This window comes from Cygnus atratus, chromosome 14, assembly GCF_013377495.2.
Source record: "Cygnus atratus isolate AKBS03 ecotype Queensland, Australia chromosome 14, CAtr_DNAZoo_HiC_assembly, whole genome shotgun sequence".
Lineage (NCBI taxonomy): Eukaryota > Metazoa > Chordata > Aves > Anseriformes > Anatidae > Cygnus > Cygnus atratus.
In genome coordinates this window covers 9,310,552-9,338,459 of record NC_066375.1, presented here as the reverse complement: position 1 = coordinate 9,338,459, position 27,908 = coordinate 9,310,552, and the positions used below count along the sequence as shown (strand labels likewise).

Sequence of the window (27,908 nt, the reverse complement as noted above, 5' to 3'; positions counted from 1 at the left end):
CTGTGGGCACCGGCAGAGCACTTCCCACCTCTCTGAACCAAGCCCACACATCCGTGGTTTTTGCTACCAGCTCTTTTCCAGAGAGGCTGGCAGGCTGCAGCACTGTGCCGAGCAGCTGTGGTCATCTCTTGATGCTGTTGTGCAACATCAGCTTTCCACTCCCCCCTCTCCTGCTGCTTTTCCCCCTGGGCTGAAGAAAACACGCAGTAAGTTTTTCCCCTCCTTTGAAGCCAGTCCAAGGCTTCTGTTCTGGTCTTAAATATGTACACAGATTCTGTGTGCCTCTTCCAGTTTCTTGACATAATTTTCGGGGCAGGGTTGTTTAAAATTACATGCGTTCTCCCCTGCCTGAGGCTCGCAGTGCTGCAGCACGGGTTATATCACTGCTCCCCCCCCTGTCGGTGTGCACCGAGCCCCTTCCCACCGCAGGGCAGAGCGAGCTCTCGTGGTGCACTGCTGCTGAGCAGAGAGCAGCCGCTCTGAACACTCACTTTGACCAGCGGAAAGATTCTGGAATTATTAAACAGGTCGCTTGTACAGACGGAAAATGAAGTCAGTCAAAAAGTGCCAGTGTGTTTCAGGACGGATAAATCATATCAAACCACTCTAATGGTCTCTGACAGGATAAAAAGGCTAATGAATAAGCCGTCTCTCCAGAGATGGCCCAGAGCTGAGGGGCTCTTGGAAGCAGGATTGCACCATTAGTAACATGCAAACAAGCAGGAAATTCCAATTACTTAACAGCAATGCCCATGACAGAAGAAATATTTGAAGTAAAAAAAGACAAACCTTTGATGTCCTGCATGATATTCTAAGGAGCAAGCTAGGAAAATAACTGCCCATGTATAAAAATGGTAAAATGGTTACAACAGGCTGAAAATCGTTCTCAAAACCAGCTATTAGTGGTCTTCTGGCAAAGTGCAGGGACTTTTCAAATGAGGTGCTTCAGGAGTCTATTTTAGCCTATATTTTAATTTTCATTTCTGGAAGCAGAATACCAAGTACTCTTACAGCCTCGCGGTTATCTGCACAGTCCTGGGAAGAACTGCAAGAATCTGCTTAGGCAGGCTCAGAATTCATAATGGTATTGATAAACTGGACAAACACTCTTGTACCAACAAGGTGCAATTAGGTAAAGCAAGAGCAGGGCGAAGGAGGATTGTAGGAGGAAGAAACAGAATAAATATGTGAAGAAGATCAAGACAACACGACTCAAGGATGATAGGACAAATCACAAACTGAGTATCAAGTTATTTTTGCTAAACAAGTCAGATCTCATTTCCTGACAAATTTTATGTAAAGCACAAAATAATATTCTGTTCCGTCGGTTTAGCACAATCTCAGTTGCAATACTGTTAAAAATATGTGTTACCAGAGTTAAAAAAAAAAAAATACGGAGGGAAATGGGACACATTCCAGAACAGACCAAGAATAATACTTTTAGAAAAATAAGAGCTGCAAGGAAAGGCTGTTCATTTCATCTGGAAATGCACTTAGGAGATAAGAGTCCTCCAGTATGCAAAAGAATGGATACCGGAGAGGTGGCAACCCATTGTTATTTCATGTCAGACTCTCAGGAGAAGTTTTTCAAATGGAAACCCAGAAAACAGGCTAAATGCTAAAACCTCCAATAAAGGAAAATCTAAAGCATGAGAAAACCTGCCAGGATGTTCAAATGTCCTGTGTTAGCACACAAAAATGAGAATAGAAGGGTGATGTTCAGGACACTCTCACCCTCAGTTACTGTTTCCACAGGAATGACCTGTGCTCCTTGCTAGCTTTTACATCGCATTCGTTCAGTGATCAACCCAAGCTATTCTGTATAAATACATCACTCTCCCCAAAACTTAACACGCACACTTTTTGCTATCTACAAAAAACGCTGCTGGCACCTGTATATGTTCTGGTAGTCACAGCTGAAGGTGTTGAATGCTCAGCTCTGACTCCCTGTGGAGCTCCAGAGAAGCCCTGCTGCAGCCACTCTCCTGACAGGTAGCTTCAGAGACCTGGTTACACGCTTCCCAGCCTGCCTCAGGTGTGTTCAGAGAATATTTCTAATAATGATGATGCTTACAGTATTAAATCAGAAGTGTTACAACTCCCTAAACCAATTACTTCAATGCAATTGCCTTTATTAACTGAATTTATAATTTCATCAAGCCTAATTGAGTGCTTTGCTGAGGTATTCTACTTCAAAAACTTATCTGGTATTGCTTATATTCTTACCATTTAGTTCTACGGTACTTGATCCCATGTCAGGCTAACTGGCCTACCAAGACTCAGGTCAGACTTTTCCCTTTCTGAATATCAGTTAAACCTAAACACTCATTGAAGGTCTCATGAACCTCTGCAGTAACCAAAAATTATTGGAACAGAGGAAACATTCCCCTCAACCAACTCCTGTAAGACTTTTAAATGCAATTCAAGCCTTTTCCTCTAATACATATTATTTACTCCTGAGTTACTGGCAAACTAGAAACCGTTTCACCACTCATACAGGTTGCCTGCTTCTCCGCACACAACTACAAGTACCTTGGGGATTTTTTTTCTTTGTACTTTAATCTTTTGCCCTCATTTCACCACAAACTAGGAGATTCTGTTTCCTTCCTTAACAAAGGACTCGTGGCTAGTTAAGACACGTAGCACATTCTTCTTCTTTAACTGCCATTTTCCACCAGTGCTTCTCGTAATTCTTTTCACTCGGTCCTCTGCAGCTTTGGAAAGCCAGCAGGAATCGACTCTTGCTGGGCCTGCTCTCTGCCAGGCCCCAAGGATGGGTCAGTAACCAACGTGCCTGCAGTCACAGCATGGCACAACCCAGGGCCGTGCCCTGTGGGCCACGAGGCCTGTTAAAGAGAGAAAAATCTCTCTCATTTGCAGAAGCTGTGAGGAGAGCAGCGCCGGGGAGCCCGCGCCCTCCCCTGCTCCGCTGGCAGAGACAAGCCGCACCGCACTGACCTGCGGGCCTCTTGGTCAGGTTGAGGCAGTCGGCGTGGTACACTTTGGGGCAGCCTGGCTTCTTACAAGAAACCAGCTGCCCTCCGTCCCCGCAGCTGAAGCACTCGTCCTCCCGTTCCTTCATCACCTCCGCCTGCGACCTGCGCTTCATCTGCGGCCGTCTCTTCATCTTCTTGGACTTCTCCTCGGTGAGGGTGGGCTGGCTCTGTGGGTAAGACAAGACAACACGTTAACACAGCCCCCTGCCATCCTTCCTCTTCCTGATACAGCGCAGAAAGCTGTCAGCCCTGTGACTGTCCAGTGGGATGTGATCAAACATCCCACTGCCAGCCATACCTGAGCATACAAAGTACCTCTGCGGTGGTTCTTAATATTTGGCAACCAATTTACTCAAGTAAATTTTTAAGGAAAGAGTCCGGAATCCCTGCACCAAAGCCTGGTTCAACATGCAGTATGTGCAATTAGCAGGAGCAGAGCGAGGAGCCGAGGCCTGCCTGCTGCCATGAGGTCGTGCCACCTCTCACAGATGCCTCAGTCAAAGCAGTTGGGTCTGTCTCCTCACGCCCCTGACCCTCACCAGGAGCCTCTCCTCCCCAGGCCTTCCTGGACTTTTAGCGTTTCTCACCCCCATCGTCATTTTCAGCCTGAGTTTATTTGTGATCAGTTTCAACCCATTCTCGTGTGAACACTGTTCTCATCCCACAGAGGTCACTCTCCCTCCCTGAAGTAACCACCAGGCTACTCCCTCCTGTTCACAAGCCAACGCTTTCAGTCTTCACCCCCAATCTTCCTAATGGCTTTCTTCTGCCTCTCTCGAGGTCATTTCTCCCAAATACAAGTTACAGAACTACAGACTCTGCCCTGGATGATGTCCCCCAGGCCCGTGTAGTGACATGAATACCTCTCGGTATTACAGAATACCCTGGATGTGTTTGTTTCTTCACAGCTGTATGGCAATAGCAGCTCCCAGTCACGCCAGGGCTGAACACCACGGCGGCTCCTTCTCCACCATATTACTTCCCATCGATGACCTTACTGCAGATTTGTTTCTGCTATTACCCTCCAGGTGTACTCTGGAGTACTGAATCACTACGTTTCAGCCCATTTCCAGTACTTTGCAACTGCCCAACTGTCTCCATGCTGATGGCACCAGACACCTCTGTGTTATCAGTACACTTAAGTTCTCATGCTTCCAACATCTGTCTTACAGGCAGTAATGGAATAACCACAATTGGTCCCAAGATTGGCATCTCAATGGCCTAAGTGCTCTTTTCCCTGGCCTAAGGCTTCCCTCTTTCAATGTCCCACACCACACCCTTTCAAGCCAGGTCCTCCTAATCCCCAGCACTGATCCTCCCCAGGATAAGCCTCCCATTGTACCAAACACTCAGGTTCACACAGATAATGACACTATCAAAGAACTACCAATTTAGTTTATCTAAACTGACACAAGCTAAATTTTATCCCATTTTCCACCTATTCTTTATGTCCAAACTCGCGTTCTACACCCAGAACATCTCTGCATGCTGAGAAGGAGCCTGTGAGGTGGTTTTTGCATGCCTTTATTCTGCATAAACATTAGGCACTATTTTTGTCATTCTTCTCAAGATAAAACCAACATCTTTTTGAAACCTTTGTCTCCAGACCCTACAATTTAAGAATTCTGCAGTACTGACTATCTGGTAGCCCTATCAGGAGGGTGTTACACTTCTTGATGTTTGCCTCCCCTTCACACACAGATATTTCTGTTTTCATACCATCATTTCCACTAACAATAGGGACAGGTCAGGCCTTTCTTATCATTGTAAATGCAGGCAATGTAATCACCACAGGCCATACCTAAACTATCTCACCTATTCTCACCACCTAGCACTTAGTTACAAGGAGAACAAGAAAACGTTTCACAGTTAATTTGAATATCTAAGCAACTCTAGCATTTCTCACTTTTCAACTGCAGTACATCAGACTCCAGAACGTTCTTCCTAGAATTCCTAGTTAGAAAGGTCACTTTTAAGAGTTAACTTGAGTATATATGCAGTGAAGTTTTGTCTTGCTGTATCTTCAGGAATCTTAAAAAATGCATCTTTTGTTGGATGAATTAGACAAAAAATACCACCAAGGTACTGTTTGCTTGGCATTGTTTCCTAGCCCACCTCATCAAGATGGAATATATCACCTCAGTCATCACAATGGAACATTAATGCCAATTTAACGGCACCTTTCTCTGATTTCCATCACGCAACCTGTAATTTCAGGGCAAAAATGACAGTAGTCAAGCCACGTATAACATGGGAGCAGCACGAAAGAAACTGAACTTTAAACCACAACCAAAAAAGAACTAAATACACCAGACGTATAATTCAACTCATCCATCAACCTCTGAAGACACATCATTTTTTTCTTAAGTTAATTTGTCTGCAGAACTAAGCTCTCTGGGAAATTCGCAAACCTACCCTATATATTGACAGGGCTTAACAACTACGCTGCTGGAGCTTTTAACCCTTTACTGTGGGTAAGCTGCTGGTATCGACATGCCAGAGCAGAAGGATTACAGGCTGATTTGGTGAAGCTCTTGAAACAAACCAACAGCTGAGACAGATTTAGCTGGTGACAGCTGGGAACTGGGCCAAATGCTTCTGTTATTTCCTTTTCCCAGTGAGAACCAGCTCACAAGAAGGTATCGGAAATCAATTCCTGTTACTGCAACACTGCAGTTACAAAACACAGTTCTCCAAAGTCAGTGAGTTCTCAAATGTAGTGATTTTTCTACTATAGACGTAGCAAATGTATTATTCCTGTCTGATATGCACACTTGAGCCACTTAAACAAAAGAATGAAAAAAATAGGAACTTTCTTATTGCAGGAAAGATAGCGATGCAGAAGCCTTCTAGCTCTAAGGCAACTCGGAGCTAAAGGAATCTGAGTTTGCTGGCCTCCCATGCATTCTCACAATTTACTCAGGCCTTCATGTAGGGAAATGAGCTGAGCAGAACTTTCCTGGTTATCCAACAGAAGTCTTTCCCATGTCTATCTTTTGCTGCTCTAGAGTGACTGAAATTGCCATGATAACCAGCAGAAAATTCTGAAAAAAAACACATTTATTTACGCTTTGGTTGGAGCACCTCTTCAGCAAATTCAGACCCCAGATCTGCACTCTCAGAACGGTAATTTGAGCATTCATCTCAATTCAAGCAGTGTTCTCAAGACCACGCTGAAAGTGGACTACCCTTCCCAAAATACCTGCAACAAATGCACCACATCTATGCAGAGAGGTCATTTGGAAGAACAAAAGCTTAAGGGAGGTATCATACCTTTGGCCGCACTCCTAGGAAGCCACTGCAATTTGGAGCACCACATTTGCAAACTGTCTTTCCATTTCCCAAACATTCCAGATTGTAGTTGAAAGTCAGCTCAGTCCCTGGCACAAAAGCAGATAAAACCCAAAGAAGTTGTAACAACCTATGTGGCAGAATGCCTTATTGCTACTGCTAGAGTAAAAGCACTTTTGAAATAAAATGACACAAATGACCGTCCCAACTACGTAAGGGTACCAAATATTCTTCTCAGCACAGATCTGTGGGAATTAAGAATTACGTGTATCCTCACTCTCCTACCACATCCTACAGCCAAAAAGGGCATTCTGTCCCATACTGTAGGATGCTTAGTTCCATTTCTTGGACCTATAAATTAAATCTATGAACCTCCATTTGTAGTATGGATATGTTTACGTTCCACTATGGCAGTGCTGGTGTTGTAGCTGGTGTGAAATGAGAAAAATTAAGCATGGAAACAGAAAGATTAAGCATCTCCCCAGGTGAGCTACATACCCTCCTCTCCCCTCCTTTCCTTACAGAAAGGTTCCCATGCTTTCAACTGCAGGTACTGACAGAATGGGGTTCCTTACCAGCTTTGATATTTACAATTGCGAAGAGCCCAACCCGAGTATCACCATTCACACACCATTTCTGAGTCTCACAGTTTGGCTGGCAGCAGTGGTTCATGAACCGAGCGTAATTGCCCTTTGGGCCAGCGTCAATGATTCTGTCCTGGAATTGCAATTAAAAAAAAAAAAAAAAAAAAGCACGTTCAATAACTGCCACATCCCACTCAAGCCATTACAGCAGAGGTACCAGTGTGCCAACAAAATCTTTTTCGGTAGTGAGAAGTGCAACAACTGAGACATCTGGTCTCTGGACGTCAGGACATCTTGCAAAGCACCTGAGTATGCAAACACGTTTTAACCAAGTGTTAAGTGCAGGTGTCAGTCGCTCTGTTGCCTGGACAATCAACAGATGGCTGATCAGTTTCCACACTGATGTCTCTGATCAGACTTGGCAGAACATGCACCAATACAGACTCCTGCCCAATATCATCATCTTAAAAGGGGCACAGCCTCCTGGACAGCCATGAAGGCACTACCACTGCTTTCTGGGAAGTTAGCACTCTCTGTAATGTCAGGACTGAATAAACACCAATGAAGCTGATTTTAAGATCCAACCTGAAACTTCTCTACGGCACATTACGTCCATTCTTTCAGTCTTCACTTTAAGTGGAAATGCAGACCAGCTCATCAGTGTCTCTTAGCACCTTTTTACTTGCTGGAAAAGAGCACTACCATGCCTACCTTGAAATAATTTTACTTCTGGCTAGGCTTCTGGCAAGAGAAGTTCCTTCCACATACCTTATCCAGTGTCAACATGTAGAAATTGGTGATGTCGTGCTCCTGAGCATAGCGGATTCGGGCTCGGCACTCCTCTTCATCAATTAGCTCCCCAACATACTCGTTAACAAATTCACCCTGCCACAGAGAAAACAGACTGATAAGATATGACAAATTCCCTCCGAGATGGAGGGACATACACCTTTGTGCTAAAAATTAGTTCCTGTTTCCTTTGTGGAATTTTTTTCATAATCCTCCTCTGTGCTTTGCAGTCGGTTTGACCTATAATTTCATTAAGAGCCCTGAATTACAAATCCATTTTACACACAGAAACAAGTAACTTGAAATAAATTAAATAACGCAACAATAGCCATCAGATTATTCTCTGTGCTACAGACAGAACTAACACTCAGGGACACCATGAACTAAACCACATGTGTAGTTCTTCTCTGCAAAGCTCAAGGCACTGCATAACTGCATTCCAGCTGGAACAACATCCTTTTGGGGACCTACCACACTGAGCACGATACACCAGGGGCACCTGCTCCTGCAGTAAATCTGTGGTGTTCACCTGCAGTAAGTACTACAGAGACCATTACAGGGAACCACAGCTCTGCTCCACTGGGGCCAACAGGTGCCTCCATTAAATAATTGAGTTTTGCTGTTTCCAGACCGTCTGTTAACAGTGAAACATAAGGTGCATGAAATGGCAAAGAGACCCTCTAACCTATATCACAGCAGGCAGCAAAGCCTGAACAGGACAGACTTGCATTTTTCCCACAGATATCAAGCCTTCCCTGACTGCCCTCTTCTACTCCTTTTTCAGACATTCTTCTCCTACTATGCTGTCTATGGCCCTCTGTGTCACTTCACTGTTTCTTAGCTTTGGGGTTCTCTTTGCTGGAAAACTCTTCCTTCTTCATTCAGCATGGATGTGTGTACGCAGAATAATTACTCTTGGGATTTAAAATATGCATACAAGTATTTTAGCTGCCTGCAGATACTATTTTCCACAATAATTATAGCCATCTCTAAGACATTACTCTTTTGAAAGAGCCAAGGCTTGGTCTCAGTTTGTGATACAAGACTTATACTACAAGAGCCTCGCTATTCAAGAACTGGGGACATGGGTGTAATCACTGTTCCCCATCTGAAAATCCTGAGTAGTCTTTTACGTCAGTATTCTGGTACATTCATAACGTCTACCATCCTTACAGACAGATTATGCAATCATCTTTCTTATCCTGTGGGAAATTAACATAAAACATTTTCTTAGTTAGCTGAGCCAAAACATGCTTGTAGGACAGTAAAAAATTAATCCATTTCTTTCCTGAACAGCATTTTATAGCAACAAAGTCCTTCAAATTACAGAAGACAATTTTTCAAATCTATTAAAACTGACACTGAGCAAGAGAGAAGTGGCAAGAGAAAGCTGCATGCAGAAGCAGAGCACGTACCTTTCTGATGTCTGTTTTGGCTTGCAAGCCCCAGCCTCGTGCCAGCGTGCGGAAAATTTGTACCTCGGGATACTGCCGCTTAGAGAAGCACTGGTTCTGACAACGCTCCCCTGCGGGGCAGACCAGGGGGTGGCACTCGTAGAGCAACATGCGATTGATGCATTCAGAGTCCAGGCCGCAGGGGTTTTCGTCTGTTGGTTTACAGTTGCACCGTGGTATCTCGGACAGGTCTGCAGTGAAGATCTGCACCTTACCCACCGGCCGGTTCACCTTGAATGCACACGGAGGACGTTAGCTAATTAAGAACAGGTCATCACGACACACACTTCTGTGCTCAGCCTTTGCCCATGAGCCGACAGGCTGCAGTGCAAGTTACAAGGGGTAGGACGACACACACACAGGCGTGTATGGTTTTTTTTCTGTGCACAATACTTCAAGAAGTGAACGTTTAGAGGGAAGAGCTAAGGAGGATGCAGATCCCCCATTAGCACCACCTGGTACCGTGTGTGTTCTGCATCCCCAGAGTGGGGAGAGGCTGCAAGGTGTCCCCCTCCCAACACCGCTGTGACCAAATCCAGCCCAGATGGCCCAGCGCTCTAGCTGGGTACACAATATACCAGTGACCGACACCGAACACTTTCTGGGTGTAGCAGCACCTTCTCCAGTCTCTGAGTGTCAGGTCCTTCTCTGTATTTTGTTCTTACAGCCCTATTTTTTTTGAATCTGTTACCTTCAAGCTGTTCTGTGCTCTCAGCTGTCACTAGGAGAACCAGGCTGGCATGCCCGTGACAGAGTACAGAGGCTCTACCTACGCACCAGGCCACAAGCAGTTAGAGCTCCCTACCCAACTTTCCTGCAGATGTAAATCAAAGAAAAAACAGACAAGGGTTGGGGTTGGAAGGCCCAAACAGGAGCTCAGAGTTAAGCCAAGGAGCTCTCTAAAAACCGCTCCTGAAGGAAGCAGAGCGCAGCACCAGGTGGAGAAGCGACTGGCTTGTCTTTGGCACGAGCAGGGTCCTTTGGTTTTGGTTAAAGGCAGCGAACGCTGAAAGGCAGGCAACAGAGAGTCAGGACTTTGGAGACACACTGAAGAAAAGCTCCTTGCTGTTCTTTGCCCAGGCGAGCCACACCATTAGGTCCCTTTCCTCTCCCAGAACATGGAGATTGTTTAGCAAAACTCTTCCGGCCCTCCCCCTCCCACACCTTCTCAAGTCCCACTCACACAGCAGTTTCTGCACTGGCAGCCTACCACAGGCAGGCCAAGCTCCTACCCTCTAATTTTAAAAGCAAACCTTGCAGAACCCCCTGATTAATCTCTTAACAGTGTCCCCCCTCCTCCTCCTCCACTCTCTTTCTCCTAGTACTGCCTCTCATCTCCCACCGTGTCGCTTTTGCGTTCTCTGCTGCTTCCCATCTCTTACTTAAACTGCTAGCTCATCACTTCAATAACGAGCCACAAGATTAGGACTGTCCAGCAGAGGGGAGACAGAAGAATACCAGTTCGCTGCTCTAAACTACAACGGTGTCTGAGCAAGATCAGCCCCTCAGCATTCACACACACCCAGCAGACACGGCCCTAATCACCAAGGCACTGTTGGTATGAAATCAGCTCCAAAACAGGGCAAAACTCTTCGACTAGCCACAATCCTAATCCTGATGTGATGAAGGATCCCAAATGTATTTTGCAGCAGTCTCTCGCACTGGCACTCCTTGGGATAGACCTTGAGGTGCTGATCTCATTAGAAGGTCAAGCAAAGGAGCAGACACAGCCAGATTTGTCCGTTCCATCCTCAAGCTTTGGCCAGTTCATGGAATTCTCGGGCAGAGTGTTTCCTTTGCTTTCACAGAAACAAACAGCTTGCACATAGACCTCCAAAGATCTACCACGGCTAGTGACTGCAACCAGTATTATTAACATTAGAAGTGTTTTTCAAAGGCTCAAGACTATTTCAAATATTCCTTTGTTTTGCAGCCAGAGACAGGCTTAAAAATACCTAGAATGAGAAACTGATTTCCTCTGCTGGAGTTGCCTGGCCCATGCTGCTGCCACAGCATTCAGCTGTGTTCTTTACACTGTACAGTACACTCACACAGTATATACCTGCCTGCCTCAAAAGTCTAGCTATAAACAAAAAGTGCCAGCAATCAATCAAGCTTTCATAGTTCGCCACATAAAAAATGGAAGTAGCAGAAGGAAGCAATGAAAAAGAGGAACACAGTCCCTGAGTCACTAGGTTTCGGATCACTCTGGCCCATGCCCCAATCACATATACCTGCCTGGCCCTAGCTCTCCTCTCAAATCACCTCCATCCTGTAGCAATTCCTTGAAAAAAATGGTGCTCCACTTCTACGTCAAAAATCAGCCCTAAACCTGGCTGTCCCCAAAACTCAGCAAAAAGGATGGTGTTCCAGCACATGTATCTGTTCTAGTGTTTCCGTTTAACTGATAAGCAAAAAGAACCAAAACCACCACCGAAGAAACCACCCCACAATAGCAGAGATGAAACAAAGATACTGTCACACGCCACTGTGGGTTACCATCCTCCCCTCTGCTCCACTGTACCCTGACCATCTCCTGTCCCAAACCACCTTGGAGGCCCGCCTTGCCACCAGTACCACGCACAATTTGAGCACAATGGATGATACCAGCACTCTCCCTAAGTCCCCAAGGAAGGGACACTCCTCTCACACCACACAACTGCCACAGAACAGCAGAGAGGGCCAGATCTCTTCCAGCAAAGCAGAGTACCTCTATCACTGATATCCAGCTTCCACACAGCTCTGCAGATACATGAATTGTTTCTGTGGAGGATGACTGAAGATGCCAAAGGGACCAAAGTAACCTTCAAATGCAGCCAGATGCCCAAACAGTAGAAATGTTTCTGTATACCTGGAAATCACCTGTACCGACAGCTCAGGACTTCTCTTCTGCACCTGCCCCCCCTCACTTGCCCTCACCTTGATGTGTTTGTAGGGAGGAGGTTTCTTGTCATTCTTTTTGTCTTCCTGAAGCTGTCTCAGTTCTTTCTGTGCCTTCAGTTCTTCAAATCTTACCGCAGCTTCGTGAAGAGCTATGTGAAATAACAGTGCGTGTTATGAGGAATTCCCCCTGCTCACACAGAGGTGGGCTGCCAGTATGCACCCAGCACACAGCTCCCCAGACAACACTGCCTGGCAGAATACTTTTAGAGGCAGAGGGTCACAGGGAGAACAGGACAATGCAGTAGGGCAGTCACAGGAGTTACAGTGCCTGTGGGTGAAGAAGCATCCAAGCTGCCAGCTAGCTTTGAGTGTTTTGGGGAAGAGCTGTCAGGCAGCGTCAATTCCTAACTCTCAAATGCACTTTTATACAGATAGCGACTGTACTAGACACAGGGAAGCTGACAGAGCAGCAGCTTGCTCAGAAAGAGGAGCTACATCAGAGCTAGAGAAACACTCAAGATCTACACACCCTTGGCCCTCTCTGTGAGCTGAGACCCACGAAAATTCTAGGTGTGCGCAATGATAGATAAGCAACAGTTCATTCTGCAAATTTAATTCAGCTTTAGCTCTAAAATAGTATTTTTCTTTGTTACAAGAAGATCACTTCTCCAAACAGGAACAAGGAGAAACAGAACACAGACCTCCCCGGATGAAGACAAATTACCTTTCTTGTATATGCCATCCACACCCTTCCCCATCTTGTCTTTGCTGCTGACGTCGCCTTCCATGTACGGGAACACACGAGCCTGGTGGGTCCACAGGTAATCCTTGGAGCCGAAGAACAGCACAGGGAACTCGCCGATGTCGTGTTTCATTTTCTGGATGTTGACAGGAATTGTCCTGGGATGGCAAATCTCAGCTGGCCACCACCTACAACAGAGGGAAAGGCATCTGAAACCTCTGACTTCCCCACTTCCCCCATGGCCTCAGAAGCATGTTACTTCATAGAGACATGGGGGGAAAAAAATTGAGGGCTACCAGCAAGACTTGGGGGAGAAGAGGCTACTGGAGAAGGAAGGCATGCACTTCAGCTGCTACGTGCGTGCAAAAAGTCAGAGGCTGCTGCACTGAACCCTGCAGAGCCAAGCAGCTTCTCACCTCAAACACCATGATCACTGCATGAAGAGGGGATAGGGACAAGTCTGTTCTACCTTCACCTACCTGTAGCGCCCAACTTTCACCCAGACTACTTCCTTGTAGTGTGGCTTTTTGCCTGCCTTGCAATCGTTACAATACCAGCTTCCCTCTGGCATCTCAATGTTTAGACACTCACGGTGAAACGCAGCCGGGCACGACTCACAGCATAAAAGGCTGCCCCCTGCGAAGAAAAGGAGGAGGAATTCATTGAAGTCACTGTGCAGAAGCCCTGGAGTACACAATTCTAGACAGAAACTGCTGGGAGAAGGGCACGATGCTCTTCTGCAAACCCTTTTCAACAGCTCGCGCCATACCTCTGCTGCACAAAGAACCCTTCTAAGGATCCAGAAAAAGTCCTAGCCTGAATTTGGACTTAAACGGGGATGTATAGGAAGGCAACCTGCTCTATGCAGTTCTGCAGTTCTCACCAGCACCCTCTGCACCGGCAAAGCTTCTGCCTGCTACAATGATCTCCTCCCACAGCACTTCTGTTGCTCTTTTGTCATTTACGTCAGGGCATCACTCGACAACAGGGGACCCAGTGGACACCGTCTCACCTTCCGAGCAGACAAAGCACCAGCTGACGTTGACGTGCTCATGGTTGCGGCAGCCCCTCCGTGCAGTGAAGTGGTTGGGGCAGATGATGCTGTTGGAGGCGAGGACCACGGAGCCAGCAGCGAGGCAGAAGTCATTGGAGTGGTATGCTACTGGGCACCGCACGCAGCGCATCAAGCGGCCTGCCGTCAGAACGTATCAGAAACATGGTGAATCTCTAAAGGAAACTGAGTTTTTATTTCCTCCCCAAACTACTCTCTATTGATATCTGAGCTCAAAACCATAGGTGATTTTTGGAAATGGAAATTGACTTTTAATTTCTACAGAACATCAAATTAATAAAATGAAATACGTATAAAAATAGATCTGTATTTGTATATAATACAATAGAAAATCATATTATTTAGAGGTGAAAAACCTCCTGCATGATACGCAGGAACAGTTCAAGAGTTCACAGACTAGGACTGCTTCCTATCATACACAAGTAATTAGTAAACCAGCTCAGACACTAATTACAGAGCGAGTGTTCCAAGTACTTAACTGAACGTAATGAAACCAATCCCCATAGCTTCTGAAACATCAACACTTGCCTTACCATTTTATCAGATTTTACTCTGAAAGTCCCAAATAGAGAACTTAAAATTGCCTGCAGGCCTAATTCATCCAAGATTTCTCAGTGTCTTTTAAGTTCCTCACAAGAGACTTAACAGGGAGAAGAGGTGGAAAGAAAGGGGTAAATCTGACCACTGGAAAGCAACAGCCAGAGGGGCACAAGGCAAATATTCAGAGAGGAAGCCATGAGCTATTAGGGCTTTAATGCCCTAATAGCTTCTTCCATATTAAGTACTGACATGTGGAAGGAAACAAGACTAACACAGAGCCTGAGGATAAAAATACGGCTGGTATTATTGCCACTCATCTTAAGATACCAAAGATTTAAAGAAAGGCAGTTTTAGAAGCAAACATACAAGGCACTCAAATGAAAGTTTTAAGTTTAATCATGCGAGATAAAGGTCAAGGTATTGGAGCAAACGGCTCAAATATTTGCCTGAGAAGCTTAAGTGAGTAGTGTCACTACAAAAATCAGAGTTTGCATTTAAGAGAAAAAGAAAGAAAAAACAGTATCACAATTTTTACTACGCTGCTCTCTAATGCCATTGCCTTGATAGCCACTGCTAAGGACGCACTGTCTGCAGCACTGGCATAGTGAGAAGTACAAAGAAGAAACACAAGAGTGTCCACACAGCTCCAGAGGCTTCAAAAATCCAGAGAAGAACGTGACATTGCCAGACGTGCAGGCATCCAAACATCTGGACAGAAATGAACAGTTCAGTTGCTGTGCCTGGCCATCAGGAGTGCTGATGAGCAGCGACCTTACACATGGACACCACCCCTTCGGCTCCCCTGAGAGAAGCAAACGCTACAGCGAGCACTGTGGCGAGGACAGGAAAACAGCATCAAGAACTAGCGGACCAGGTCAACAAAGAGAAGGCTTCTAACTGCCTCCCTGGGATCACACCGGAAGATTTCAGTACCTTTAGACGCAGAGATGTTTGCTGGGTTAGCAGCATGACAAGTCATGCATATGTGCAGAGAGCATCGGAAACCCTTGTTCTGCATGACTGTGGGCGGGTATTTCTGTATGCATTCTTCATGGTAATACTTCCCACAGAGTGGCAGCAAACACCGTTTCACGTCTTCCCCACAGCTCTTGCACACAAAGCAGGTATGGACTCCTGGAGAAAGAGCAGCAGACAGAACACCAGTCATACAGAAAGACTAAATGAAAACCTGTCACTTCTGCCAGGCTGCGGGGCAGCACAGTATGACTTCCCAGCCTGCTGCTGTACACATTGCAGAGCGCAAGTCTCTGCAGCAGGCTGGTTTTGCCTGCAGCTGCAATGTAAGCCCAGACTGGAAAAAAAAAAAAAAAAAAAAAGAAAAAAAAAAAGACCGTAGTTGTGACTGCAGGCTGGGGGAAAAAAAAAAAAAGAAAGAAAAACAAAAACCAAGAGCCATACTCAGCCTGCTCTGGACCCATCCACCCTACCACCCCTCTCCACCCTAATCCCAGATAAGAATTTCACTTTTTTATCCCCAACCCACGTGCCGGAATCAATGGTAAGATTAGTTAATTAGAAAAGGATCATCAAACCAATCACCAAAGGACTGACAGCCAGTTAGTGGCCCTACTGCTGGCATAACACTTCAGCGAAGGAAGCACCAGGTAAGCGGGCAGGAAACACTCTGCCCTTCTGTGCTCAGGAAAGCTGCTGTACCTGTGGAACACTCGTTGCAGATGAATTTGCCCGTTGGCATCTCAGAGAGCCCAAGGCACTGCAGGTGGAAAGCACCACAGCACTGCGCCTCACACAGCAGCAATTCCCCTGGCTTCTCACAGATCTGTGGGGTGGGAAGGAAGCACATCGTGAGCTCTGAGCAACCCCTTCCCCAACTCATCCTGGACAGCACTGCTCTGCATGCTGAGCGCAGCTGCCAGCAGAGATTCCTGCGGAAAAAAAAAGGTTAATTTTCAGTGTATCAGTAAGTTCAGGTGGTTTGTGCATCACCACTGCCATTTGCTGTCCTGTCCCTACTACGATGCATCAGCTAAAATGAACTGTACATTGGTCACATCTCCCTAACATCCCTAAACTTCAGCAGGATGAGACAATGGCACAGGAAAGGCTCGATTCAGAACACTACTGGTTAAAGGCCTATCAAAGCCCTCAGAACCACACAGCCCCTCAAAGAGCACAAAAAGCTGGTTATTTCAATAACGTGCACCTTGAGGCCACCTGGACTTAGCTGGGGGCACAAGAGCATGTCAGCACTCACATGGAAAATCTTTGGGAGTACTGAAGTTTCAAAGAGGTCTCCTCAAGGACACTACCTGGCACACATTCTCCTTGAGAGCTGCTCCTCCTCCACGCTCCCCCTGTATCTTTTTGGATGAAGGCACTCCATGGTCATTCTCAGACCCCTCTTCATTTCCCTCTTTAGGGCTTGTAGCAGTCCCATGACCTGATGTCTCCCCCTTTAAAAAGAAATTCAAAATTAGGGCTGTGTATTCTGTCCTGTCTTGCACACTACAAATTCAGCCATCGAGCACATACAAGTTTGGCAGTCAGTGCTACCCACCCTGGAGAGAACGCCCCCCGTATAGTTCCACCAAAAGACTTACAAGGAAGGAAAGGAAGAGCTCTTTAGTTTGTTAGATCATTTAAAATACACAATGAACATAACTATTTTTCTGTGCATAAACTGCTTTGAGGAAAGAAAGTCACAACTGAGGAAGAACAGATTCATAGGAACACATCGGGCAGGCTTGCATAGTCTGAAAGTCGTGCCCACCAATGCCAGAGAAGCATCCTGCATGTTGATGTCTGCTTGTACTAGAAATGCAAATAAAAAGACTGAAATTTATTTTTGTTTGGTTTTAAATCCCAGCTCACTGCAGATAGCTGAGTGATCTCAGTGCATAGCTACAGCGGCTTTTTGATCCAAGATCCTCCTTGGGTCAAAAAGCCATGCATACTGCATGTCCGGAAGAAAGCTGTGCACTTTAAAGACCTTGTTAGGAATTCCAACTCCTAGCAAGAGCAGCAACCACCACCCATACCCTGGAGCCTGCTCAGTGCCGGGTGGACAACTAACGATGACGAGAGGGAGCTTTGCACCACTTTCTGTACATGAGAATACCATAACTCATCTGAGCTGTGGTGCCACTAAAGCTTGTAAGCTCAGCTGAACACTCTGAACACGTTATTAGTCTGAGCAAAACAAACGTTGGGAAAGCTTTACATCCTTAAGCTGGGAGAACATGGAGCTGGTATTCTTGTCAGGTAATGATGCTTCCTTTGCTTGATTTTTCAGTCCTTGAATACGTCGGCATGTTTTCACTTGGGAACCTTTTAAAACCACGTGGACCAATGATGCACTGACACCATATTAAAGCACACAATACAAATATGAGTGGTGTAAGTTTGCTTTATTGAGCACGAAAAAGAAAACTCTCAGCTACAAACTACTGCCAATCACACGTCCAGTGTACAACCTTACAAACTATCGTTACATACATGCCGGAAGGCTGGCAATGATACAGCCTGCAGGAATTCTGAGAAGGAGCATGTCATTTGCTGCCATCCTAACCCTAGAAGATGGAAGGGTAAGGAAAAGGTCTACAGCTCTGGTAAAACCACTTGCTAACAACACGACAGCTGCCTTTGCCTCTACACACAATGGCATCTGAAGTGCTACCTAGATACTTCTGCTCCTGCTAGGTATTTCTGCTAGGAAGGGCGCAGTCTGCCACAAGGCAGCCCTCTGGCTCAAACACTCGATTTGGCTCCTGGAATGCTCCAGGAGCAGCATCAGCGACCAGCATCCCAGGGACTGGTTACAGCTCAGGTCCTCCTATTCCTACATAGGTGCTCCCTCTTCTGCTCAGCTCAGCAGTGACCTCAGGGTTGCAGGGGTCACTGTAAGGAAGAACAAGAGCAGGGTTAATCAGCTACTGGTGTGGGCAAATGACTTCAGCTACAGCTTCTGTTTGTGCTGGGGTCAGTGTTGCAGAGACAAAGGAAGCTTGGCCCCTCGTGTGGTCGCTGAGGACCCTTCCAGAGCGGCAGGAAACTGGCTAACGACCACCATCCCTTCTGCGGTTAATGACACTAGCTTCCCACTAGTTTCAAGGGGGTTTTAGAAGGAGGCAGGGGAGACATTCAGATTTGCCACAGCCAGAGGTACGAGGGATTTAGAACTGGTTCATCCTTCTGGCTGCTTTCTACCATGGCTGCTAGGACTGCTTGTTATGAACCCAGGCCACGTTTCACGTGTCAATGGAGTGACAGACTAAAAGGTACCTCGAGTTACATAACATGAACCAGCAACCCCCAGAGCTGAAAATATTTGCTATTAGCAAGAACCTTAACAACTGGCCCCAGACTGCCCAATGTAGCAGAGCATGCTATAGCCCGTATCTTTTCAGCCTCAAGCCATCCTATTTAGTTCCACAAATACCTGGCCAATCTGTACATTTAACATGTCAGGGACCTTGGCCTTATTTTTTAATCAGTCCTCCCAGAAACACACAAGGAATGGGATGTCAGAACTGGGCAGGATGGGCAAGGCCAGGTACTTGCGCTCTGCGAACAGGGAGAAGGGAGATCGCCATCCATCACTCAGAAGAACCTCTCACACTGTTCCCACTCTTTCCCCTACCCAACGTGAGCGCTGTGAAGCTACATACCTCCTATAGAGGGCAGGTCTCATCTTGGGTCTTCTTCCAGAGCTATTTCTGCTGTCGTATCTGGTACATCCTTAAAAGCCTGGCCTGTTCTTTGGCACAGCCTGACCTTGACACACAACCTTGACCACCACTTCAACAGTATTTTTCCATCTTGTTCTCTTGGTCTCTTGCTGCCCTGATGTTGCCAACTTGCATTCCTGGCTCCACAGACAGGCAAGGGCAGAGAAAACTGCCCAGTTCATCCCAGGTAGACAGATTTTCCTCTGCCCTCTGAAAGCAGCTGGATCCATGGCTTCACTGTGCTGCACCATCAGAACATGTATTTCTTCTAGCACCATTCAGGAGAAAGTGAGGTTCCTTGCCAGGTGTGTGGACAGTCACTTAGGGACCAGTGTGGTCTGAATTCCAAGTGAAAGTGTAATTGCATCACAGCACCCCAATACTCACCCATGCACTCACCTAAGCCAAGGGGTGAACACTCACCGCACTGGCTCGAGAGAGACAATCATGAAAATGGATGCTGGTAAAAGGTGCCGAGTATTGATATTACATGACTTCAGGTACCCAACACAGATGTCTAAGGCTGGAGGCAGTTAAGACTCCCTGGACTTCCTCTGCAGTGAGCGGTGAGCGCGGCATTCAGAGCCGTGGCCTAGCTACCCTGCTGCTCTGAACTGCCCCCTCACTTCTTCGCTACAAAGGGTGTGCAGAGAATTTGCTGGCTCTGAACTGAGCCGGCCTCTTACAGGGTGCCTAACAGCAGAGTGTTAACTACCCCCCAGCATTGGCAAAGATATTTGTACAGGCTTCTTTGAAACATGATTCCAGGTGAGCACACTTCAGAAACAAGTGACCAGTGCTCTTTAAGCAGCACGGGAAGGCTTGCAGGGCCCTGAGGTATTACCCCAAACTTTATCACCCCCGTCAGAAATGCTTTTCAAACAGCAGTAGCAGCAGACAGCAGGGTAGCTGGCACTGCTCAGACAACTGGTGTGACGTTTGTGCTCTGCTGGAAGCTGTATAACAACAACAAATATAACAATATATGTCTATAATTGGCTCCTGAAATACATACTGACTATCCTGACAGAACAGCCTGCTGCTGAACCTGGGCCACTGGAAGTGAGAGGCGATGCTGAGAGAGGCCCAGAGGTGTCCCGCCTCTCCCAGGAAAAGTCTTGCTTCCCCTACACTTGGTGATACCTGGCTCACTCCTAAAAGGCAAAACGTGCTTGTCAGAGATATTTGTATGCCAGCTCTGCTAGGATGCAGTAGAAGGGAGTCGCCCCAATTATCCCTTTCTGCTGGATGGCAGAATGTAATCAGAGGCTCCTGCGAGCAGACACAGACAGTCCCCCCCCTCCCATCCCCTCCGATGCGGCTCTTAGCTAACCCTGGCAAGCAGGGCAAGTGCAAGAAGGGGTTGAAGTCCACAATCTAGTGCTTACATTTCATACTGGTGTGTAAAAGGGCAAGATACCCACCACCAGAAGACAAGACCTTTTACAGCAATTAGGCCTTCTGAGGTGCAAAGCAAGATGCCAGGCAAACCCTGGTTCTGTCAGATCAGAACGGACTCTCTCCTGCAGAATTAGCTGAGTAGCAGCTTAAAAATTGAGCCCGAGTTAAGCAGCCATCACAGAATAGTTACTAAATCAAGGTGATACCTTCAGCTTCAACCCCAGCTCATGCAACTACATCAGGGGGACGAAGTCCCATCTGACACCGATCTCATTCAGCCAGCCAAAGACTACTTGGCCTAGGCTTTGCACAGCACCCTGAGATGTAGCAGAGAGATTACAGGGATAAGAGAGTGTAGGAAAACCCAAGAGTACCTCAGAATGTGGGGTCTCCCCCAGCCCTTCCCCGTTTTTCTCCTTCTTGGAATGCATTGCGACAGAGGGATGGCGCTGTCTCTTCCGCTTCCGTTGCTTCTCCAAGAGCTTTTCAGGAGCTGGGATGTGACAAAGACCATTCAAGAAAAATGCAAAAATCACAATCTGCTTGCTTACTACAGGCCCATCATCAGCTTCTACACTCTTGACTGCTTCAGACTGGTTCCCATTGTTTTGGAAGGCACATGGCCTGGGGCGATGCAAGCCTGCCTCCAAGGCAGTCTGTCCTTTGTCCTGCAGCCATCAGAGGACCTGGACCACACTGACTCACCCTAATTTCAGTATGAATTCTTTTGCTGAGCTGAGGATTATCCTTACTGACTTTTCCTGAGACAGCCCCCCAGCCAAAAAGGAAGTGCTACCAACACAAAGCTAACGTTGCTATTCAAATGCTGATAATTATCTCCTCCCACCACCATGAAACAGAAATCTCATGTTGACACCAATGTGATTGATATAAAGGCACACGGGGGAGGGAACACAGTGCAACTGCACAATCCTCCATGGAACACCACTGTTGAGCCTGGGCACAGCACGCCATCAGGCAAGATGTGCAGTGGTACAGCACCTGCGGTGATGAGTTTCCTTCAACCATTCAGACTAAGAATGAAAATTTAATATTTTCCAGTGGAAATATGAACCCAACACCTCCACTTTCCTTAAGGAAGTCAAAGATATAATGACACCTTTGACAAGCAATCGGTGAACCTATTTTTTCTGCCACTGCCTCAGCAGTACTAAGAGCCTAGGACACGTAAGCCCTTACACACAGCTCTCTCTAAAGCCACAGGCACTGATCCACATGGCATCAGTTTACCCCTGCTGCCCTGTCTTCACTTACCTTCTCCCAGGTCCGAGAAGTGGGCTGGTGAGTACAGTTCAGAGCTGTCACTCTCCGAAGGGCCGGTGCCCTACAAATACACAAGAGACGATTCACCAGATGCAAATCAGAGATGCATGTTCCTCAGCCTTTTACAAGTGACTGCAACAATTCTTATTTCAGATCATGAATTCATCAATGATTATCAGCATTACAAGACGACACTTGGTTTGTGTCTCATAGATCCCACATAGAAAAGGCATTCCTCCTTGCACAGAGACTGACGAGCCTCATGCTCACCAGTATCCCCCATGGTTTCCTGAGCTCTCCCAAAAAGGCTGCTCACACCCTGTAAGTTGCTGGGAATACAATCCTGGTTTCACACTTTTATGGAGCCTAAGACTGAATTACACTGGCTTCTGCATTACTGCAACCATGCTGACCGTGCCACAGAGAGAGAGAGCAGGAAAAGCAACAAAACTTATTAATTCACCTGAGAAACAATGACAGGTCTTGTGCATGTACAATGCCTGACATAACTCTTTCTGATCTTTTTTTTTTTTCTCCAAATGATGTTACTGAATATCGAGTATTTTTAAAAGAAAATGCTGCTATTTTCTGCTTCACTGCATCAAGCACTGCATACCATATGTGATACAACTCAAACCTCCATCCGGCTACAAGTTCTGCACTTACTTACCATGTGCCTGCCCAGTTGGGAGTATAACAAAGGAAATACTATTCAGAGGAAATCTGACAGAAAAGGAGAAAGCCTTGGTTCAAGCTCGAGTTACACCGTAACATAACAGGGATTCCCTGTGACAGAACAGCTCTGCCCAGAACATTTCTGTTCACACCTTCCCAACCAGTATCCAGATGACTCATTTTTCCATATAAATCAATGGAGAGCGGAGACTTTACAGCCAAAATTCCCCAGTTCTCATTACAAGCGGGGAGGGGTGGGGAACACCTCTGTATTTAGCAGATTTCTTCATCATAACACAGCAACCAGCACCTTTGGGAAGGGTGGACCCTCACTCCTGGGCCACAGCCAACAAAAACCACAGCCCATTGCACTGTGCCTCTCATTCAGCAGCGTCTGGTGTCTGGGCTCATTTTCTATCAGACTTTCAAAAGCACTGGAAGGAAAAATACCTTCTTTGGGGGAGTCCACTCCTCCTTCTTTGGCATAAAGGCAGTGTCCAAATCATTGGATTCCAAGAGCTTTTTAGTGGGCTTCCTTTGACGTTTGCTCTCAAAGTTTCCTGCAATGAAGTCCTTCTTGTTAGATAAATGGGGATTTTCTTAACTTCAGTCACACTAAGACCATTAAGCAAATACCAGCCAACAGTTGAAAACAACCCAATTCATCTCGTCTTTTGTATCACAAGCTCCTTGTGGAAAAGTGCCAATTACCTGTACACCTTATATAAAAATGGACCTCCATTTGGACCTCTTTCCAGAAGAAGATTCCAGAAGAATCCAATCCTACCACTGACAAATACAGCCCTGCTTCCTCCCGCTTCCACTCCCACACCACTCGTACCAGTGCTCTTGCTGCATACAGTAAACAGGCTATAGGACATGCTCCCAGTTAAAACCACCTGGTAAGAGACGACTCAAGCAAAGTAGCTGTAAGCTGCATTGGTTTCTTGCTCAAGCTTTTTGCTGGCCCTTGGGAATAACAAGTTGCCAAATGTGGGCAACAGTAGAAATGTAAAATGACCAGGAAATTGTGATGCTATGAGTGCAAGACACTCCACAGAAACAGCCTACTACCTACCCTACCCTGTTCATCTGTTTCTTTTATCAGCCTTGACTATGTCCTTCCTACGACACACGCCTCTGCGCAGATACCAGAGACATCAGACACCTAACGGAGGACAACACATCATCGTTCAAGGCAAGCCTCTGCCCACAGCTCGGGCACCGCGTGCTTCAGCGAGACATGAGCTTTCTCACAAGTGGGACGAGAAATGCAACCCCTGCATGCTGGATGTTTGCTCCACTGCTGCACTGTGTGCTGTTCTCCTGCATATCCAACCTCAGGTTCACATTCCCAGTTTTCCCTCCTTTAATCATCGCCAACTTTCCATTTCCATCTGACACCCACAGCCCCCCGGTTCCCAGAAATAACAGGCTAACTGATCTCTCAGTGACTATACCTCTCTCTACATGCTTGGTTTATTATGATACATATTTATGTTTATTATATATTTATTAAATGTGTATATATACACACACCATTTATTGTTTCTATAAACAAAATGAAACACTACAGGAAAATACATACACCAACAGAAACAGCATTCCCTACATGTTTACAAAGCCAGAACACCAGGGCCTTGACCCTGGTCACATCTTTACACAGAACAGTAAAAGCAGAAGATAATCAGCCACCTCACTGCGTAACACACTGCACCTGCCCTCTCCCTTCCCAGCACCAGTAATGGTCTCTGAATGAATCAAAGCAAAATAAATATACCAATAACCAAACAGATCAGCAGTTACTAACCTTTTAACTTGGACTGAAGCAATATTTCCATTGAACTTGTGACACATTCGCTTACGGGAGCAGAATCACACAACCTCCCACTTACCCGATTTCAGGAACCTCTCCTCCGCATCTGGAGAAGCAGAAACTTCAGAAACATCTGAGGAAGATAGCACAAGCTCTGGAAAATCAGAAGGTCCTTCTAGAAGTTGGTGGGTGGGATCAGTGGAATGGGATCCTAGTTCTGAGAAGGAGCACTCTGCTTCAAGAATGGGAGGGGACTCTTTGGTTGAAGATGGAGTTGAAATCAAAGGGCTTGGCCCCCGCTGGGTATCTCTGTCAGGACTGCACTGTGCAGGAAGACCTCCTTCAAATTCAGACCTCGCCACAGAATTCACCTAGCGTAGCGAAACACGTTGGTGAAAACATTTGCCCTGCACAGCCTTGCAGACAGCAAAGACGGTCAGCAAGCAAGAACACAGCAAAAGCACGTGAACTGGAGCCCAAAAGCAAGAGACATGAAGAGCACATTTGCCTTAACCTACCTTTTGCAATTGCTCCTGGACTTTCTTTGACTTTTTCTTGGGTGCAAATAAGTGATCATATTCTTCTGCATATTCCAGAAGCCGTTTACTTGGCTTTCTAAGGCGTTTCCTCTCTGAATGTACTAAGAAAAAGGAAAGCAGCTTCAAGACTGTGTTTCTGAGAAGATCACAAGACAAATTCTCCTCATGATCTGCAGGTAATAGCTGCTCCTGCCTTTTCTCTTCTGCAGGCTCCACGTGGGAAGAGCCCCGGTACTTCTTTCTCTTTGATACTGCCTTATCATTTGGAGCTTCGCATTTCCATAAGCCTGACATAGCAAGTGAGATTTTTCAGGCCTTCAAGCACTTCAGGTAAGAAATTAAACATTAGCTATCTGACTGAGAGGCTCCTAGGAATTTCATCCAACATCTTAAACAAACAACATTTATCCTTTATGCAGTACTCTTACTGAAACCTAACATCTCTTACAAACTCAGATTCACTCTACTTTTCCTGTTAACCCAAACTCCCTTGGGTTTGGGGGCAGGAGCACAGGAAAAGGCTACTTTCCCTAACACAGTTCAGTCACCAGCATCCCTAGTGCTGTCAGCCCGATTCCCTCCCTTCGCCTCCTCCCCAGCCTATCTTCTCACAGGCTTCAAGAGCCCTGCATTCCCCGTCTGCCACTGCAAGCCTCTTTATTCCCTTTGCCTCCCCACAATACGTTCTACACCGAGACCAGGATGACGAGGGAGCAACCCATCCTCCCCAGAGACTGCAAGCTGCTCAAGGCTCGGATGCCTTTTTCTTTACGCTTGCACAACATCGTCACAAGGGAAAAGCCTGGCAGTAGGGATTTCCCCAGTACAAACCTAACTGCTCACTCTCACAACACCCAGCTCACAGCAAGCTCCAGAGAAGAGCTCTGATACCATCGTACTCATCTCTACTCAGTAAGCTGCACAAGCAAGATGATGCAAGTTTACGTCGTCATCTCACTTTCTCAAATACCTTTGACTTTTCCCCTTCACTAGTTTCCGGAGTTATCATCGTCACAGCAGTTCTAATCACAAGAACGTTTGTGGTCTCCTGGGAGTTAACGAACAAACACTAAATATTCTGTTCTTTACTCCCCTTCCCGGGTGGAAGGTGGGTTTTTCTTCTTTGTCCAGACACATTTCACAAAAAAGCATTCCAGTGCAACACTTACACGAACAGGGATGTTGGACGAGACTGCTACACTTCACTGGGGCTTTGTGGTTAAACAAGCACAGAAGTGTCAAACTTGGCCAAAAGAGAAGAAAGGAACTTTTTTTTTTCCCCAAACACAACTATTCTCAGCTGCTATTAACCCTCTGCACAGGTGTCTAAGTGAGATCTGCATTTCAGCACATACCCAGCTCCAGACCGAGCATCTTCACCAGGGGACTACCGAGAGCCTCAAAGCCACCCAGCAGGGCACGCAGCACTGTACCAGAGGAAGGGTGGCTTAACTGCACTTTTTTCCCCTAAAGTGAACCCTGTACAAGAATCTTATATGCAATCTGATTGGCAACGGCAAATGACACACCTTAAAAAGATATTATTTGTATGTTCTCAGTCACAAATGCTACCAATCATCCATCATTTCTGCCTTACTCGCTCATCATTTCTGCCTTACTTGCTCGACACCCAACTACAAATTTTGCAGCAGAAATATGCCGGATGTTGCCATTTGGCTACGATGAGGACTTGTATAGTTTGAGCTCAGTGGAAATTACACAGTTGTGAATGCAATCTTTTGTGGCCCCTTACATGTCTGCCTGCGGAGGAGGATTAGTCACATCTTCTCAAAGCACTGGCAAAGAGAGGAAGCCCGTTCTCTTCTGTAAGTGGCAGTTCTAACCTCCAGCACCGTTCTCTCTACTTTCTGTATAACTGGCCTGCTCCAACACAAAGGAAGACCAGTTTCCACTGACGGACCTTTTCCAGCACTCACTCACTCCCTGCCCATCCTGCACTGGGGACACCGCAGCAGCCCAGACAGCTCCTCACGCACGGAGGCTCTGGTGTCTCCTTACAAACTTCAGGTGTGCTACCGAGGGCAGGGGAACCAGATTACACTACGGCTGCTGATCTGCCACTTCTGCAAGCAAACCCAGGCCCACGCACTCTTCCTCTGCTGTTCTCCAGCCCGCTGCCCCAGGCCAGCCCCATGCGGCTCCCGCCTGCCTCCCGCTGCCGGTTCTCCCGGCACTGCCGCCTCGTGTCAGCTCCTCTCTAGCTCTCTCTGCAGACTCGCACCTTCACCTTGCGTCACGAGGTGCTTGGATGCTTCAACTGCAAAACCATCAGAAAGCCACGAGAATCCAGTGGTGCCCTTTGCATAAAGCAGGAGCTCGCTTCGGCAGGCTGCGGCCCGGCCTCTCCACACAGCCCCATCCCAGAACAAAGCTCAGCTCTCCGCTTCCTCTGGGAGGACTTAAGTCCTCAAAAACACACAGCCAGAGCACTCAGCGAGCGATTAAGCTTGCCGTGATTTCAAAACACGACTTTTACCCAGTGCATCACACCCTATGGGCCCATTTCTGTGCCTGCTGTGACTTGCCCTTCGCAGGTCCTGTGACCATGGGGCCAGATGTTGTCTTTGCACTGCACAGGTGTGCAGCAACCGCTTGCTGATGGCAAAGTACTCGTGCAACGAAAAGGGGACACAGGGAACATGAGTGACAGTGTGCCCAGAGGTTCAGAACTCTGCCCATCATTCATGCTATTACTTGCAAACAGTTTAATTTTGGTAAGATCTTTGTAAAATTTTCATTTCAGTGAAATTAATGCATTCCATTAATGCTTGCTTCGCCAGATTCTTTGCAGAAGCCTGAGGAAGGCATGTGTTGAACATGGTTCTGCTGGAACCTTTTTCTCCCCCCCCCTCCAACCTTAGCTATCCATAATAAACTCACCCAGATCCCTGTGGGAGAGGCAGGGCTGTCTGACCCTGTGGCCCCCTGAAGCATCCTTCTTCTGAGGTGACCTCCCTTTGGACGAGGCTGCCTTATTACCACGCGCCATATTCCAGACCCACCTCCATCCCAGACTCCCTGGCAACTTTCCCATCCTATCTTCTCCCTTTTATTTTTATCCCTCAGACAGCCCCACAAGTGTTGTGAATTAGCAAATCTGTGCAGTTCCCCG

At 46.7% G+C, this 27,908-nt stretch overlaps 1 protein-coding gene across 1 annotated transcript in view; it reads right to left on the bottom strand.

Annotated features, from left to right (window-relative positions):
* Positions 1 to 27,908, bottom strand: part of NSD1 (nuclear receptor binding SET domain protein 1) — a 55,875-nt gene that overhangs the window by 3,592 nt on the left and 24,375 nt on the right. The window contains exons 6-22 of the mRNA XM_050713615.1: positions 24,755 to 24,876; positions 24,316 to 24,607; positions 22,871 to 22,980; positions 21,737 to 21,806; positions 20,836 to 20,954; positions 16,643 to 16,786; positions 16,029 to 16,152; positions 15,285 to 15,485; positions 13,752 to 13,931; positions 13,219 to 13,375; positions 12,722 to 12,927; positions 12,034 to 12,146; positions 9,076 to 9,345; positions 7,640 to 7,756; positions 6,863 to 7,004; positions 6,270 to 6,376; positions 2,959 to 3,163 (exon numbers count right to left, since the gene is read on the bottom strand). Coding sequence (XP_050569572.1) covers positions 2,959 to 3,163; positions 6,270 to 6,376; positions 6,863 to 7,004; positions 7,640 to 7,756; positions 9,076 to 9,345; positions 12,034 to 12,146; positions 12,722 to 12,927; positions 13,219 to 13,375; positions 13,752 to 13,931; positions 15,285 to 15,485; positions 16,029 to 16,152; positions 16,643 to 16,786; positions 20,836 to 20,954; positions 21,737 to 21,806; positions 22,871 to 22,980; positions 24,316 to 24,607; positions 24,755 to 24,876 — 2,679 coding nt within the window. The remainder of the gene's footprint in view (positions 1 to 2,958; positions 3,164 to 6,269; positions 6,377 to 6,862; positions 7,005 to 7,639; positions 7,757 to 9,075; positions 9,346 to 12,033; positions 12,147 to 12,721; positions 12,928 to 13,218; positions 13,376 to 13,751; positions 13,932 to 15,284; positions 15,486 to 16,028; positions 16,153 to 16,642; positions 16,787 to 20,835; positions 20,955 to 21,736; positions 21,807 to 22,870; positions 22,981 to 24,315; positions 24,608 to 24,754; positions 24,877 to 27,908) is intronic.